The sequence below is a fragment of the Corvus kubaryi genome, unplaced genomic scaffold (genome assembly GCF_017639235.1).
Source record: "Corvus kubaryi isolate FWS band 111438036 unplaced genomic scaffold, C.kubaryi_AGA036_p1.0 37236, whole genome shotgun sequence".
Classification (NCBI taxonomy): Eukaryota; Metazoa; Chordata; class Aves; order Passeriformes; family Corvidae; genus Corvus; species Corvus kubaryi.
The window spans coordinates 2,612,304-2,629,991 of record NW_024581067.1 but is presented as its reverse complement, the minus strand read 5'-3'; the positions used below and the strand labels follow the sequence as shown (position 1 = coordinate 2,629,991).

General features: G+C 48.2%; 1 protein-coding gene across 7 annotated transcripts in view; it reads left to right on the top strand.

The window, feature by feature from the left end:
• Window positions 1-8,883: 8,883 nt before the first annotated feature.
• ZCCHC7 (zinc finger CCHC-type containing 7) overlaps window positions 8,884-17,688 on the top strand; it is an 86,736-nt gene continuing 77,931 nt past the window's right edge. The window contains exons 1-5 of one of the 7 annotated variants that reach the window (XM_042023123.1): window positions 8,884-9,117; window positions 9,704-9,743; window positions 12,058-12,168; window positions 13,900-14,292; window positions 14,377-14,610. In XM_042023123.1, coding sequence (XP_041879057.1) covers window positions 13,923-14,292; window positions 14,377-14,610 — 604 coding nt within the window. In that variant the 5' untranslated portion in view covers window positions 8,884-9,117; window positions 9,704-9,743; window positions 12,058-12,168; window positions 13,900-13,922. Of the gene's footprint in view, window positions 9,118-9,703; window positions 9,744-12,057; window positions 12,169-13,899; window positions 14,611-17,688 lie in introns of all 7 variants that reach the window. The other 6 variants (XM_042023120.1, XM_042023122.1, XM_042023121.1 and 3 more) reach the window with 6 other exon arrangements.

Sequence of the window (17,688 nt, the reverse complement as noted above, 5' to 3'; positions counted from 1 at the left end):
GGTTACAACCAGCCCTCCCCCACCAGGTTTGAGAAAATGAAATTTTCCTCAGAGGAAAGCGAAAGAGATAAAAACTATTTATTTTACAAACACACAATAAAAAGGATAATGATGCTAAATAATAAAACCTCTCACTGTGGAGAGAAACCCGGGAAAATTTCAGAGTCCTTCCATAGGTCTCTCTCCCCCTCCTTGGAGCTGGGTCATGGGCCCATCTCTGGGCCTCGGTGAAGAACTCTCCCGAGGTGTTCTGATGTTGAAACAGTCCAAAAAAAGAAGAAGAGAAAAAACCAAAGTCCCAGAAAAACAAAAGTTCAACTCTCTGTCTCCCTCTGGATAAAAAAAAGGCTGAAATCTGGCTGAAGAGCAAGCAGGGTGCTTCCTCCTGCTCCTATTGCCGCCGCAGGACGCAGAGGAGAGTGTATATCTCTGTGTCCTTGAACAAACTGCTTTGAAAAGTTTTGCTCAGTTTTTTTTCTCTTCTCCTTCTCAGGCTCAGTTTAAATGCACAGAGAGGCACAAAATTAATTTCCAGGCATAAAGCAGCAATAGGGGATACACATCATAAAGTCACCCCAAGATACTCCAGGCGCAGGAGCTGAGACTCCTCTGCAGCCCATGGTGAAGACCAAGGTGAGGTAACTGTGCTCCTGCAGCCAGTGGAGGTTCATGGGGATGCAGAGATCTACGTGCAGCCCATGGAGGAGACCAAGGTGGATGCCTGAAAGGTGGTTTTGACCACATAGGAGGCCTGTGGAGAGAGGAGCCCTCACTGGAGCAACCTCTCCTTGAAGGACTGCACTCCAGGGAAGAGTGACTCACTCTGCAGCAGTCTGGGAAAGACTGCTGCTCGTGGGACGGACTCATATGGCAGCAGTTTGCGGAGATCAGTGGCTCATGAGATGGATTTACGTTGGAGAAGTCATGGATATCTATCTCTTGTGGGAGGGCCCCCATGCTGGAGCAGGGGAAGGACTCCTCTCCCTGAGCAGCGGGAGAAACAACATGTGATTGAACTGACCATAACCACCATTCCCATCTCCCTGCACTGCTGGTGGAGGAGGTAGAGCTGGGAAGGACAGTGGGGTGGAGAGGGGTATTATGAAGATTTTATTTTACTTCTCATTATCCTGCTCTGATTTTGTTAGTAATAAATTCAATTATTATCTCCACTTCTAGTCTGTTTTGACGGTGACAGTGTTTGTTGAGTGATCTCTCACAGTCCTTCTCTCAACTCATGAGCCCTTTGTTATATTTCTTCTCCCCTGCTGCAGATGAAAAGAGAGGCTTTTGTGGGTGCCAAGCATCCAGCCACAGTCAACCCACTACAACTTGTGAACAAAATTCCACTCAAGTTCCTCACCACCCTAGTGCACCTGACTGAGTTGATGGCTTGTACAGCACAAGCTTCTGGTAGGGTGAAAAGCAAGACAGGAAGAGGAGCAAGCAAGGACTGATGACACAGTTGCATAACTCATTGTTTAGGGAAATTCAGCTAAAAGTAGTCCATGGGCTGGTTTTGGGTTTACATGAAGAGAAATCAGACCTTTGGCCTCTCTCCTGATTTGACTACAAACTAGAAATCTGGGGGAGTGGGATTGTACCCTGCTAAAGCTCATGGACTCTAGACACACTTCCAGGCATGGTGAGCAGAGATCTAGGATACACCTCCGCACAGCCTTAAGGACTGTTTGGACAAACTCTCAGAACTCCAGCAGGAAGGTCCATCATGCAGAAACCAACATCCTCTTGCTCCAACATTCTGCCTACCAGAGAATGGGGTCACAGGATAATTCAGGTGCAAGGGACCTCAAGAACTCTCTAGACAATCCTCTAATCCCTTGCTCACAGAGGGACCAGCTATGAGACCAGCTCAGCATGCTCTGCTCTTTACTCATTCTGTTCTTGGGAGCGCCTAACGATGGGGACTGCACCATACTGGTCACATTTAGCACCAATATTCGGTGCTGCTGCAGTGCAAGTCCTTGTGACCAGCTGAGAGCAGAGGGTGGAGCAGATGATTTAGTTTCAAGCAGGTGACTTTCGTCCTCTTCCTTATGTATTTGTGATCAAACCAACCAAATCAAGCAATCTGGAGTCCTGGGTGGATCCTCTGTCATGCCCTTCCTCTTCTCTCTCCAAGTACATTATATTTAGGCATAATCATCCTCCCATAAGGCTCTGCCATTCTTACATTTTAATTAACACAGAATAACAAACTTGTAAACTCTGAGCACATTTGATTCGGAACGTGTTGATGTATTTGGCACCAGAAAGTGGGCCACTAATTATATTCCCTCTATGCATCTGGTCTTGTTCACTTTCTGCTGCCCTGCCAGGAGCACAGGTGCTAAAAATTGGACACTATTGCTCTGGATTAATATGTCTGAATGCATATATTTATATGCATTCAGTGCACAATGTCTTAAACTTATCTTTCACCTTCTGATAGTGCTATTAAGCAGGATTATTACTTTTTAAGGTTGTGGCTTTTCCCAATAACCCCCCAAAAGGAATGAAGTCTTCCAAACAGATCCATGTGTAAGTGAAAGGATGAAACAGAGAATTTAATCATAATGCTTGTGCACTTTCAGACTGACATCTGTACATTAAGAATATGTAAAAGTACCAATTTCATGCTCTGACAGCTTATTTCACATTGATGGGGGATAATGGGGAAAATGCCATGGGAATGCCAAATGTCAAAGCATTACATAATGCAAAGCATGTGCACACTGTCTCTTGGGCCACCACTGGTGGCTCCTTAAGGGAAATCTTCCAGTAAAAGAGAGAGACTGGGCCCTGCCAAAAGAAAATGGAAATCACGAGGTCAAAGCTAAGAACTACTGGCAGTGCAGCATCAAGTCGTCAAGCACAGTCTTTTCTGTCTTTTTGCTTCTGTCAAAGTCTAAATTCACATACATTCATTTCAGAGGCTGAAGATAAGCCCAAAATTGTTTCCCGTGGAGGATCTGATCATTCCTACCACCACCACCCTCTTTTAAATAACTTATTTTCAGAAATTGTAGCTGTTCAGAAGGGTAGCCTCTCCCCTTAATCCAAGGACCTCAGCCCAGGGACAACAGCAGAAGTGTTGTTCTCTAGCAGAGGCTGTCTCAGGAGTTAGTGGAGCACAGGACAATTATCTCCTCTCTTTATCAGAGGAGTGATGTTGCACGTTTTGCCCCTAAAATCTTGGGGATTCTTACTGAATGGAATAGGGAGAGAGGGAGAACACTGTCACAATTATTTTGCTCATTTACTGAGAAAATTAAAGTGACTGAGGAAAGGAAATACTTTCTCTGACAAGGGTCAATATGTTGTCCAGCAACCGTGCCATACTCAATGGCATCGTCTGTGCTTTGATCCAGTGCCTGGGCAGTTACCTGCTCTGCCAGAGAAGGCAGGTGGGCACAAAGGACACACTGCAGTGACGCCAGTGCACAGCATTCCTTGGTACCCTAACCTGTGTCCCTGTCACCCTCTACAGACACTCATTGCTACTCCCCTACACAGCTCCATCTTTCCTCTCTTTTCTCCATCTCCCTCTGCTTCCCAGCTGCCTCCCACTCCCTGTGGCTCTTTCCCAGGTTTCTATCTGCCCGTGCCCTTGGCTCTCTGCCCAATTACACCCTGGTTCTCCTGACTGTCAGCTTTTGTGGCTCTGACTTCACAGAGTCCTTCCCCTCCCTCAACCTGTGCCCCCCACTCCCCACATGTTCTTCTGGTCCTCCATTGACTCATGCGGCTGAAACTGTAATTAACAAGCTTTGAAGCACTGTAGAGCTGGCTCTAAGGAGCTAAATAATTACACTCCCTCCTCTCTCCCGCTGCTCGGTTTGAAGCAGCAAAGTGGAGCACTGGGAAGAGGAGGAGCAGATCAGGTGGGGGGTGGGAATTTAATTAACTTCTGAAGTGCTCCTGTTCCTGCCGCAGACAGCTGAGGATGATGATGGGCTGTAGCTCAGGAGGTTGCACATGTCCAAACATCTTGTGGTGACTGATGTCCCTATGGTCTGTGCCTATTCCCAGTGGCTTTGGGAGCTGCACATCACTTCCACACTATTACGAAGGAAGGCCCTGTCAGGGCACAGCACCTGAGTTCTGCCAGGATTAAGCACTGATGATTTTCAAACCATTTCAGTGTAAAGTCCATTTAAAGCACCAATTCTGTGACATGGGCAAGGCAGTTTGCTGATGATGAAATGAGAGGCAAATTGGGAAAATGTTACCTGCAGAGGCAAATGTCAGCCATCTCCTCCCTGTCCTGGTTCAGGTGATCCTCATCTCATGACCCGCCTCTGCCCTGCCTCTCCCTGCCTTCTTGCCCCAGCATTTCCTGAACCGTTTCAGCCTTCCTGCAGCTGCCACCCTTCTGGTTTCAGTTCTGTATAAGGCCAGTGCAGAGAATACTGCCTGCTCCTGCCCAGTAGAGTGGGGTAGGTCCATCTTTGAGCTTCAAGGAGGTTGAGTGGTTCATCACCTCAAAGTTTACCTCTTTTACTGGATCAGGACAGATGAAAAGGGGGTTTACGTGCCCAGACACAACACAAAGAAACACCATCAGATGCAGCTTCCAGATGAAAACAATATGATTGTCAGGAAACAGCCTATGCAGGTCAAAGACAACTTCCCTGGGCACAGGTAACCAGAAGGAAGTACAGCCCACTTGATTCAACAAATCCAGGTAAAAGAAGTGTTTGACGAGATTGCAAAATTAGGCTGTCAAAAAGAAGATCATTGCCCACACAGCTTTAATTAACCTCTTTGCATGCCTACATTCTTCAGTTATATCCTCATGTTGCTCCAAAGTGGAAGAAACATCACACAATGTTCCCACCATGGCCAAGAGTTCTGTGATTTTCCTAAGAAACACTCTTGGACAGGGTGTCACCTTCCAGCTGTGAATTCTCCAAGGAATGTCAGGTGAAGCTGCATCTCTCATAAGCTGTTTCACCTCACAAGGTTGGTGTCTAGTAAAGTTAGAGGCAACAGGAGCCAGCACTCTGACAGAGATGCCTTATTAATGTGTAATACTGCTCAGGCTTATTCTGGATTCTTTCGTGCTGTTTCCCATAGCATTTAGAAACACGCTTTGGAAAGAATCAAACGGAAGTCATCATTTTGGGGTCCTTTCTGATGGCTCTTGGCCTCACCGTCAGAGCCACCGAGAGTACCCCGATGCCGGCAGCAGAGCGGAGGCTGAAGACTCCTCCAGTGAGCAGCAGGCTAGCAGAAAGGCTGCGCATTCTGGGGTGCCACCTGCCGGCACCTGGACCGCGAACCGACAGGTTGCGTCCCAGGAAAATCTCCCTCTTCCTTCCTTTTTCTTTTTTAAGCACGTACAGGTTTTGGTGGAAGAACGACTGTCTCCACCGATCTCCACCGTCTCCTGCAATCTGGAAGGCTGCAGGAGACACAGCTCTGTCCCCAGGCACTTGAGGCTGCTGCAAAGCCACCTGTCCGTGCAACACGCATGGGTCTACCCCCAGGCCCCGGCGGGTCCGTTCCTTCTTGCTGGGTTTGTGCAGCCATTTGGCGTCCCTACACAGGGCAGGCAGGAGGGGAAGGGACGGGCTCCGCGGGGGTGCCGGGCAGCGCCGTCGGGCGCGGAGAATGGATGCTGCTTTCCCTGCACGGACAGGGCTTCTGGTGGGTCTGAGCAAATCGCAGCGGGAAGATGGTACTGCGGTGGTCAGAACAGCCCCGGGGCCCCGCTCCCGTCCCCGGGGGAACGCGCCGTCCGGAGTCCAGCACGGACGGTGCCGGTGCCGCGGGCGCTGCCTGCACTCCCGAGAGGCTCCGACCCCCAGCACGCGGTGTCAGCTCGGCAGGAGGGCAAGTAGTTTTCAACCTGACTGTTCCCTGCAGCCCTGCGGCCCGGTTCCGGGCTGAAGGAAGATGCGTCTTGCCACCCTGAACAGCTCGGAAAGCTGAGAGCTGTGGAGGAAGAGGGGACATTTCTCCGGCAAGCTAAACTAAGTGCAACCAGGGATGTTGCTCAGCACACGCAACGGGGTGCCAAGGGAGTGAAACCTCCTCATCTCCTGGCCACGTGTGAGCACCAGAACCTCAGGCTCTGTGCCAAGCTCCTCTCCTGTCATGAGTGAATCACTGGCTCACCAAAGCTAGCATGTTCAGGGGAGGAGGGGAACAGTTTGGGCTGGGCTCAGGTGTGCAGCAGGTGAAGTTTATCAGTCCTATCAAGAAGTGGTGCTCAGAAGCAAAGGCAGCTGCAGGAGTCAACTGGCTTGAGAGAGAAAGGGGTGCAAGGGTGAAAATGCCAGGGCCTGAGGATCACTCCTGAATCAAATTGAGCTGAATGCAGACACCTCTGTCTGCTTCGCTGCAGCAGTAAAGTACCCTGCAGCAAGGCCAGACTGGAGCTGTGCCACTCCCACTCAGGGTGAATGGTGTCCCCTGAGTTGTGATGGCTCTGGAGCAATGTGGGAGAGAGTCACTTAGGACAGGTGACTGGCAAAGGATGCCTCAGAGGCAGTTGCTGACGTTTTGCTATGATGCCCCCAAAAGAACTTCATTTCAGGGGCTGATCTAGCAAGAATGGGTTCTTGCAAGTGTAAAATATCACTGCAGTCAGTGCTAAATCCAAATGCTCTAATCTTTCTCCTGCTATTTCTATAAATAGAGAATTTTGTTTCCTGTAAATGCTCTGGGGAAACGTACCTGATCTGAGGTCTTTCTCCAAACACGTATTTTACACCATTTCAGTAGCTGTGCAGTGGGGGCTGATGGGGCAGAGTGGTCCGGTGGCCACTGCCCACCCCACCACCCCAGCCAGGAGAGAGCATCCTCCCATCCCCGGGTATCAGACACGTGCCTGGGGATAGGGACAGGCCAAGGCTGTGGCAGGATGGCAGTCTGCAGAGAGGGGTTAAGGTCAGTAATTTGGGAAACTGGGGTCAGACACAGCCATGGTTCCAGGGGTTATCCTCAGGGTCCTGACAGTTGCATAACATTCTGCAGTTCCAGCCCATCTTTTAATCAACAGCGTATGTTTTACAGCAATTAATTATCTGATATATTTGAGTAGGTTTCATAACATCCAGAAGCATTAAAAATACTTTTGTTTTGAAAGGTGTCATGATAAGATCAGAGTGAAGTACCTGTGGCCAGTACCAGGTGTCACAGCTATGTCAGGTTCTGCTTGCTGCCAGAAGACAAAACTTTCCTACTTGTGGGTTGGTTTTGTTCACTTCTTCCCAGAGCCTGGAGGATCAGAGAAACACATTATTCTGCCTTTCAAGAGACAGTTTTGTAGCCCACACATACTTGCCTTTGCTAGTATTTGCAGAAGCAAATCACAGGTCGTAATTACATGCCAGTAATGTTGAAAATAGACTACTAGCACTGCATTAAGGAAACGCCTGAAGTCTGAAAGGCCTACAAAAAATGAGATGGAAAATGAAAGCTCTGGGCTCAGTGGATGCGCCAGCACAAACGTGTCTGTCTGCACAGGCAGCCCTGCTGGCCTCAGTGGAGAGGGGCAGGATGGAGGGCCGGCTCTACAGTTGCAGGGCAAGCAGGAACACTACTGTCCCTGAAGCAGCAGACCCAGATGGAATCTCCCCCAACTCCCTGCATCTTCTCACTCATCCCTGCTACCTCTCCTGCCCCTCGGAGGCTCTGTCTGACTCCTTGCTGCTACCTGCTGCAGGTCATCCCACCTGTCACGCTCACAAAATGGAGTCACACCATATGCACCCCTATATGACCCCATTTGGCAATATTAAACAGGATGTCTGTTCACATGGGCAAGGGCCCCTCTCTGCTGTGTGCACATCCTTGCATGTGGAGGTACCAGAGCTTGCGAGAGGAGCTGGACCCCTGGTCAGAGGATCTGTGTGTGGAGGGGCAGCACCTGGAGGGAGGCAGCATGTCCGTGATGAACAGGCACACACCAGCAAGGGCAGCCACACCAACTGTAAAACTGTGCTGGTTGGCAAGTGGGCCAGGAGGTGTGGGGCCTAGCATCGCAAAGGTGAATATTGGAGACACTGGGACTTTTGCAAGCTCACTGGTGAGAGACAGCGAGGCTGGATCTGCTGGCTACAGATAAGTCTGCAAAGGGCTGCTGGGGACACTGGGCAGGCACAGAATGGTCCAGCCAGGATGGCAGGACATTTATGGTGTGTGTAAACACATATGTGTGTACCTGCACATTCAGGTACATATCCATATGATGCTCCCAGGGCTCCAGCACCTCTCCTATGGAGATGGACTGGGAAAGCTGGTGATGTCCAGCTGGAGAAAAGGTGGCTCTGGGGAGACTTTAGAACCCCTTCCAATATCCAAAGGGGCTCAAAGAGAGCTGGAGAGGGACTGCAGACAAGGGTTGTAGTCACAGAACAAGAGAAAGGATTTCTCACTGCCAGAGGGCAGGATTAGACGGGATATTAGCAAGAAATTCCTCCCCACGAGCGTGGGGAGACCCTGGCACAGACTGCCCAGAGAAGCTGTGGCTGCCCCATCCCTGGAAATGTTGCAGGCTAGGTTGGACTGGGCTTGAAGACATCCGATCTAGTGGAAGGTGTCCTTATCTATGCCATGGGGTGGGACTGCATGAACTGTAAGATCCTTTCCCACCCCGTCTCTTCCGGGACCACACTGCCCGCGGCACCCGGCGCGGGGCGGGCTCTGTCCACTCCGCACGTGGAGACGCGGTCCTCTCGCAGGACTGTGCTACCGGGCAGGACGCAGACCAAACCCCGAGGCTTGTGAGACTCGGGAAAGCCCCCTTCCTGTCCATCCGATTTCCGGTAAATTGTCCGCAAAGCCGCGTCCCCCCAGCCCTCCCAGAGCCTTGGGGCCGGGGCGGGGCGGGGCGGGGCCGGACGGGGCGGGGCCGGACGCACGTGGCCGGACGGCGGGGCCAGGCCACCGCCACTTCCTGCTCGGCGGGTCCCGGTGTGGCCGGAACAGAATACCGGGATCGAGGGAGTTCTGGCGCTGAGTACTGGCACCGGCAGCGAGCGAGCGAGTCGGTCGGTCGGTCGGTCGGTCGGTCAGTCGGTCAGTCAGTCAGTCAGTCAGTGAGTCACTCCCAGTGAGTGCTGCGAGTACTGATACCGAGTGAGTGAGTTCCGGTATCGGCAGTGAGTGAGTATCGTCCGTGACTACCGGCACCCGGCCCCACCCGGCTCCGGCACCTCCCGGCCCGACCCGGCCCCCGCTCTCCACGGCGGGCCCCACTCCCCAGGGCCCCGGCCCCGGGTCCTTCCCGTCCCGTGGCGGCTTCTCCGCCCCAGTCGCGGCCGCGCAGCCGGGATCCCCCGCGCCCCTCGGCGGCCTCTGCCCGGGCCCACCCCGCCGGTCCGTCCCCGGTGTCCGTGATCCTGGCCCAGCCTCCGGTTGCGGCGTGTCCCGGTCCCTACGCCAGCCCTTGGAACAAGCCCCAGCGGCCCAGGAGTTCCGGAGGAGGGGTCGGTACCCGCACGGCCCTGCGTGTGCCCGGACCCGCGCTCCGCGTACTCTCTCGGCCTCCACCGGTGCTCGGGGTGTGCATCCCTTTCTCCCGGGATCTCCATTCCTGATTTGTTCGCACTCGCCAGACAACATCCAGCCCTAGGATCCAAGCAAAATCAAAATCTCTGTTACTCTTAAACATGATTCATAAAATAGCTGTGGGAAGAAAAAATCTTCTGAAAGGCTTGAAGTAAACTTGAAATGTGTTGTTATTTTCCAGGGTTCAGGTGTGGAAGAGATATTCCTGTGATCTCCTGAAGGTATAGCTGCCACTAGAAAAATGTTGACCTCTTCTCCAAAGCTTTTCCTCTCTCTTTGCACTTCAGTTAAAGAAAGTCCAGAACAGTTGTGTGTCCTCAAACAGCAAATGGGACAAGGATGGGGTTTGCATCTCAGCATTTAGCCAAAAATCAGCATTAGATCATGGAAAATGAGGGCAGAGGCTGCTCCCAACCCACCTCCTGATACTTTTTGATGTTACTGCAAGGGCTTCTCCACTCCAGATGCACTGACAGCTGCATGTCTCACCCAGAGCAGAGGATGCAGGTTGTGCCTTTCTCACCAGCTCTGAGAACCGCGTGGTTGCCCCTGTGAGGCACAGCCAGGTTGGAATCATATTGGGTACAGAAACAGAGCAGGGGAAGGAAAACAGTCTCCTGACACTGGTTTCTGATAATAAATATGTCTTTGGGTAGGTTTTTTATAAATACATTTAGGTTTGACATTTTCATACCTTCCAGATGTGATTTTCATTTCAGTCATGAGCTTTGTAATGATAATTTTCTCATAGAATCCAGGCAATGCAGGGTGCAAAAGCAGCTACAGCAGCTGAAATGAAATATTTCATTCACAGGCTCTGGAACATTTAAGTTCTTTGTCAGTTTCATACTGTCTGTGCCCTTGCAGTGTCTCAGCAGTCTGAAGCGCCAGGCAGTTTATGTATCAAAAATAGAACTAAATTTAAAGCTGACAAAAAGTGTAGCTGCTGCTGTCCTGATGTCTGACCCTCTGTTCTGATAGATAGTATGGTAATTCTCTTGAAAGAGCTTTCTTTTTCGTTTTGTTTTTCTATCTGTAACAGCCTAACAGTAGGGTTGTGTTTTGTCTTTGCCTTCCAAGGCAGTAGAGAGCCTGTTTGGTGCTCTATTCTCAATGCAGCCTTTATCAAATAGGGTTGATTGGCTGCAGAGATCAAGCAGAGAATGAGATAAATAAGGAGATATTTGGAATTCACAGATGATTTGTGATGGGAACAGGACACTTGTGTGGAAAGTCATATGCAATGGAAGAAGTAATCTCTGTATTTTAGTTTTCATTTGAAATTTTTAAGATATCTCAGTATTTGAAGTTAAGCACAATGAGCTCTGGAATCTGTTAGAAGCTGAGAAAGTAAGAGCAGCAGAGGTGCTGGAGTTAAGCAGTGGAAAGGAGGGGCTGACAGGGAGAGTCGAGGTAGGTGAACAGGAATGACATGGGAAGGACTGCCCCGAGCTTCTTACTGCAAAGTCCCTTCTGCAGATGGGTGAGACCTGAGCATCCCAAACCCTCTTTGGGATTTTGGCTGAGGTGTTCTGATTAACTTGTTTGTTATTTCTTGTTTGTTGGCCTTGCTCTTCCTCTCTGTTTTGAGTTGCCAGTGGCACCTCCCTTCTGACTGCCTGGTGCTGCTGCCACTCCTGCTGCTGCATCACATGTGGGATGTCAGGTTTCTAATGGGCCAGATGAAAAATGCTGGCAAGCAGGGTTTGAAGATTATCCCTGTCATTGACAACTGCAGTCATTTGCAGTTTTGTTTGGAAATGGTTAAAAGAAACTCAGATATCTGTGATTTTTTAAATTTTAACATTGGTAGCCCTTTACTTGAACTGTCCTTACTTAGGGGCTCCCTGAAAGGCATTCAGGTGCCTTTGAGGAAGGCTGTGCTCTGGGTTCAGGTAGGAGTGGGATTCCTCTTGATAAAGGGATGGAGTTCTACCATTGCCAGGGGTTTGAAGTTTGGGTTTTTTTTAAAGTAAGGTAATCTAATTCCAAAGTAGGATGTGTTGGTGTGTTGTTGCTCCCTGCAGCCTATCAAATCAGGTAGTCTTTGCAGGACTAATATTTTTCATGTGTTTTTCACACTCAGATGTGAAGAGTGTCTTTATGATAGTCCAGCTGGAAGTGAGATAGATGTGGCACTTAGAGGTGAACACAGCTGAGAGAACAGTGACCCTAGCAGTCTTTTCCAGCTGAAACCTTTCTATGATTCTATGGAAAAGAATGTTTGCCCATAGCCTAAACTTTTCACTGGCAAAAGGAAATCTGAAGTTGCAGTCAGGTCTTTCTCTGAGTTATCTGTATGAACTCAGTGAGAGACTGCTTCCACTTGACAATCTGAAAAACAAAGCAAGACTTTGTCGAGCTCCTCTTCCCTTTCCTAGAGGCTGTGTTTGTGTCTGCTTTGATGTCAGGTACCTGACATGGCTATTTCTCTTTCCTCAAGAGGAAAGGCATAGCTGTGGACTGAGTGTGAGAATGGTGACCAATATGTCTTCAGATTCTGTTGTGATGCTCATGTTGTATCTTGTTTCCCAGTGGCCTGGTGTACATGCTGAGCAAGAGGAAGAGCCCTTCATTATCCCAGTCACGTGTGGACCTGAGAGGAGGAGGAGCTGTTGTTTGACCTTCTGAGAAGGATAGATCAAAGTGAGTGTAGTGCTTGCTGGCTGTTTGTGCTGTTGCCTGCACTTTGAAGTGTCCATGAGTCAGCTCCCCAGACGCTTGAAAGGCTTCAGTGTTGTTCAGCTGCAAGTTCTTAGCAGTGGTCACTGCTTATGTGTGTGACTTTATCCACTGGGTGACAGAAGGGAAGGAAGGAGTACTTGGATTCAGTTGGCTTTTGGAGTATCACTAAAAACACAACATCTCCAGGAGAATTTATTAATTTCCTACATTACTGAAGGTCTCTTCTCACACCTCATGACCACATGTTAATATTGTGAATGTGCTTCATTGGAGCTCTGTTCTCACTGTGTGGATAGGAAGAGGCTGCAACCTGTTTGAAACAGGGACCCTGGGTGAAGTTGAGAAAAACGTTGAAGTTTGGGGCCTTCATTTGGTCTGTCAGGTGTTTTTCTAACTGCAACCATTCAGGTGCCATTGTTTTACTTTTTCTTCCTACAGCATCTAAAGCTAGATAGTGGTGTAAAATAGGTTTATTGTGTCTATTACCACCTTGTTCTTTCATATATTTAGCATATTAGGTGTTATGTTTATGTAGGAACCTGGATGAGAGAGGAGAACCTTCATAATAAGATCCTTTGTTTTCTTTAAATACCATCATGATGCAAATTACCTCTGTACAAAGCTCACAAATCTGAATTTTTGTATGTGTGTGTGACTAAGTGCATTTAAACAGTACCATGACATTCTTCTTCCACAGCCAAAAAGCTGAACTCCATCTGGCAGTTTTCAGGTCTAAAAAAGCTTGATGACTTCCATGGGAGTAACTGTAACTCAGAAACAGAGACAGACTTTCAGAGGAAGTGTTCAGTTTCCTACACTCCATGCATCATATGGTCATGTACACCAAGTGAGGTAGTCTCTCAAGGAGGCAGGGTGACTTTAGAACGTCCCTGTATTACCTGTCTTGCCAGGGAGTAGGCTGTGAGCTCTGAACACACTCACCCTTGGGCTGGGATCACAGGACAGCTGAGTCAAGAAGGAGCCTCTGGCAATTTCAGCCCTGACTTAAAGCAGAGTCACCTGGAGCCACTTGCTCAGGGTTGTGTCTAGCTGAGGTTTGAAGGTCCTCAAGAATGGAGGCTCCACAGCCTTTCTGAGCAACAGAGTTACATTTAAGTGGAATTCCCTGTATTTTGTTATTTTGTGTCCATTCCCTTTCAAGTTCTTGCTGGGCGCTGCTGTGGTGGTTCTGTCTTCTTTACTCCGCCTGCCAGGTGTTTGTGAGCATGGATAAATGCATGGATAAATCCCCCTGAGCTTTACCTTCCAGTGGAGTAGCAGTCCCACTCTGACCTACTACAGTAGATGCTCCAGTCCCTTAATGGTTTCCGTGGCCCTTTGCTGTACTTGCTCCAGTACTGGAGAGCCCAAGGTGTACACAGCACTCCAGGTGTGGCCTGTGAGCATCCGGATGACCTCCCTCATGTGGGAGTGGAGAACTCAGTAAATGCCACTTTCAGAAGCCAAAGTAGTGGAGCTGAAGTAGTAGTTACGGTTAATGCAAATGCATCCTTAAGTAGCTTTTGCCTTTCCACATCTGAGCACAGATAGCTGTTAAATCTGCTCAGTTTGATGTTCTGTGTGCAGAGCTCTGTGACTCACCTGAGCAATTTCAAGAGGACCAAAGGTATCATTTGAAGGTTTATTTTGGACATGTGACCATTCTGATATAGCCATTTGATTTTTTTGTAGACGCAGACTCCTCACTTTCCAGAATGTTTGCCGGGTATGATGGTTCTGAGAATGCTGAAGTATATGAAGATGAGCTGTATCCCGAGGAGTCATCCAGTGAGCAGAGTGTTGATAGTGAGGTGGAGTTTCATCTCTATAGCCAGATCCACTATTCCCAGGATCTTGGAGAAATCAGTACACTGGAAATGGATGAAGAAGCTGGTGTTGCAGAAGTCATGGGTCATAGTTCAGGTCTAACTGAGAAGCAGGATGAAGATGAGAAGCTCACTGAATTCACTGGTGGTGGTACTCAACTTTCAGATGAGCCCGAGATCATCGTCCTGTCTGATACACCAGATGAAGACAGCATCTACAAAAGCAAGGCAAAGAGGTCAAGATGCTCTTCAGCTCAAGGTAAAACACACATCCACATGGTATCCTCCACACCAAATCACACCGAAGCTGCTGGATGTAATGCCCTGTGTCCCCCTGAATCAGATGTGGGCACACCAAGGCAGAGAAACAGCACTAGTGGGAGGCCTACCCCTGTCTGTTCTGCTGGACCTCAAGCCATCCATGATGTGTTGGTAATAGACAACAGCTCGGAGGAGGAGAGCTTGATCTCTGACAGTGATAACGTCGAAAGCTGGATGCTTTTGGGAGCTGGTGCTGATGACAAGGATGGAGACATCATGTTGAACCTTGAGGGCTGTGCCACTCCTGTCAGTGAAGGTTAGTGCCTTTTATTGGCTTGTTTGTTCTTGTACTTGGGCAGCAATTTGTCTGCAATGATACTGATGTTGGTAGTGCTTGGCAATGGATGCAAAGCTGTAGTAAATGAAATGGCCATTATTTGTACCATTTCAATACCTTTATTTCAGCAGCATGACATATGGAAGGAAAAACAGCATTTTTTCAGGTAGACATTTAGAAGTAATATCTGAGTGATTTGTGAACTTTTCAACTTTGCCATGTACTTCATATTCCTGAGAGCATATAATAAGTTGCTGTGTGCCAGACCAGAGACCTTTCAACTCAGGACAGGGATGAGCTGTAACTGGAAGGAGGCAAGGGGCGGAGGGGAGACCTGAGCATTTCCCCTGCCTGAGTTCATGAGCTGACTGCCCCATCATGACTCTTGACAGTGTGGGCTGTTGATGTGAAGTTGACTGACTGTTCTCATGTGGATTCTGCACTGAAGAATTCAGAGAGGCTTCTCCCCAACCACTAAAGTCTAACATTTTAGTGTTTCGAAAACATTCTTCCACATTACAGCAAAGAAAGTCCATAAACGTGGTGGTTAGTGGGACAGAGCTTAGGCAGGTGTTTGTAATAACCGTTGTGTGTAATATACACTGTGTCACCATCAGCTGAAAACTCTGCTGGATGATCAGCCAGGATTTTTTCTAGCTGCTCACTAGTTTCCTGAAGCACAAAGGCCATTACTGAGAACAGCGTCCCTCTGCCAGGTTGAGGGAAACCATGGCCCAGACAAAGGCTGGAGAAAGAAATAAAGAAGGGAAGTTTATAAATAAGGTAAAATAGACCATACTTTAAAAGAAGTTAAAAAACAATGTATGCCATAACTTTATTTGGTGCACATGTAAGCGAGGAGGTTTTGGATGAAATGGAGCATTCTGTGATGCTGATCTGCAGGCTGACAGCAGTGGAGTTTTTTGTCTGAGTGTCTATAAACAGTGCTACTGTTCATGTGCTGCTGTTCACATGCTGCTGCTGCGCTGTTTGAGAGGGAAGAGCTGAGGGTTAGTCTTCGCCTTCTTTGGTGAAACACGTATTTCAGGACCATAAATGTTTGATAACCTTCTGCTGGACTTGTGGGTGTTTTTGCATAGCTAAGCACACTCTGTGGCTGAACAGACTTCTATGTAAAGCATTCTGTCACTGCATCAGAAGCCCTGATAAGCGCACCATGTTTGGAGTTCATGTAGTTTTTCCCTCCTTATAAATCTTTTTAAAGTTTCTAAGAATTGCCTTGCAGGTGTGCCAGTGCTGACTGAGGGGCCTGTTAAAAATCAACGTGGGAGTTTGGTACCAGGGGGCAGTTTTTGCTAAGCTATGTCACGCTTTTGTGACAAACATTGTAATGGTTCTGATTCATAGACCCGTTCATGATTATTGGCAATAAGCAGGCCACATACAGAGCAGTCAACAGAGGTAGAATTTCCCTGCCCTGTATGAATGGGTCACACTGTTCAGAACTAAAATTGTTTCATGGAGTGTAGGCAATATAAACAGTTCTTGAGAAGTTTTAGTGGGAAATCAAAGACAGTCATATGAGGTCAGAAATACACTGCTATTCTCCTACTCTGGTTTTATTCTCAACATTAGGCCAGAACCTTCTCCAAACCCCTCCAGATTCTGGTGGATGAAATTCAAGTAGCTCTGGTGAGCAAAAGTTTGGTTCAGCTGCTCCTTTTCTAGTACACACTGTGATCCCCATGCAAAGATTTAGAATAAATTGTGTTGTAGGCATGTGTGTGTAATGAAAGACCAAAATAGCATCAAAATAGCTGTAGGGAAGAGAAGCCATAAATCTTCCTAATGTACAGTAACTGTAATTTGTTTATTGAGCTTGTATCCTCTCATCCTATAGATTATAATATGTAACTTGTCTAACAGAAGGTTTCCTTGTCCATGGCAGGGGGTTGGAACAAGGTGATCTTTGGGGCCCTTTGGAACCAAAACCATTCTGGGATTTTGGGATTCTATAAATGACTCTGCTGAAGCATGAATATAAAAATTTTCAGTTCAAAGAAAAGTGTTTAAAATGTATGTGTATTTGCAAATTATCCTCTCAGAGATATTCTCTGCTAGTTCATTTAAAATGTTTTGACACATGCACAGTTCTGTTTTCAGGGTTTCTAGAGAATGAGGTAGGTGTTTTGGCGGCGACACTGTATGTCAATTATGATTTTAGGGCCTGCGGTGTCAGTAGGGATGCTCATAGCATGTAAGAACTCATGAAGCCTTGCCTTTTCCTTCTCTTCTGGAACTGCCTGTGACTGTACATCGGACAGACCTCCCGTGACAGTGTTGTGGTGTGTCTAGTGTCCAGTTTGCTTCCTGTGAGAAAGGGAACTGAAACGTGAACAGTCCTCTGACTGTGAGAGCAGCGGGTTCTGTCAGTCATTTGATGAGTCTGTTTTCATGTCTGAGTCCCTGCAGAGAGATGCTGAGCTTCCATGGCATCAGAAACAACTCCTTAAGGAAACGAACTGAGCATATCTCTTTATTCTGTTCACTCCCCTACACCTCACTTGGCCAACCTGATCTTGTCTAACACCGTTATTATTTTTAATATTCCCTGTAAACAAATAATGCTGTCCTGATGCCTGCAGTTCACAGAGAGTCTTTCCCCTATGCAGCTTTCCAGCTCCAGTCTCCAGCAGCATCTGTTGTGATGGAAAGAGATGTTTTGCTGTGGGAATTGAGCTCTGGGTCGTGGTGGCAGATCAAGGTTTACTTTTTGGTCCTCAGCTGCTATCCTGCAGGTTTATGGCCAGTCTTTGAGCACCAGTGTTCCGTACCCAAATGGGAGTCTTCCCTCTCTTCTCTGCCCTGCTTCCCTATGGCTTTAGGTGCCTTTCAGTTTTTGGTTTTGCTTGTCTAATACCACACTAAGCCATAGCATATTTGGGCCTGTATGTCTGTAAAATTCCTGGTTTCCTTGCCGAAAGGCATGACCAGGTACCTGTGTGTTCCCACTGCCGCTGGTGGTGTTCTGGTGTGACTGTCAGAAAACTGAGTGGTGATGCTGCTGTTTAATGGGTCCTACCTTCTTCACAGGGT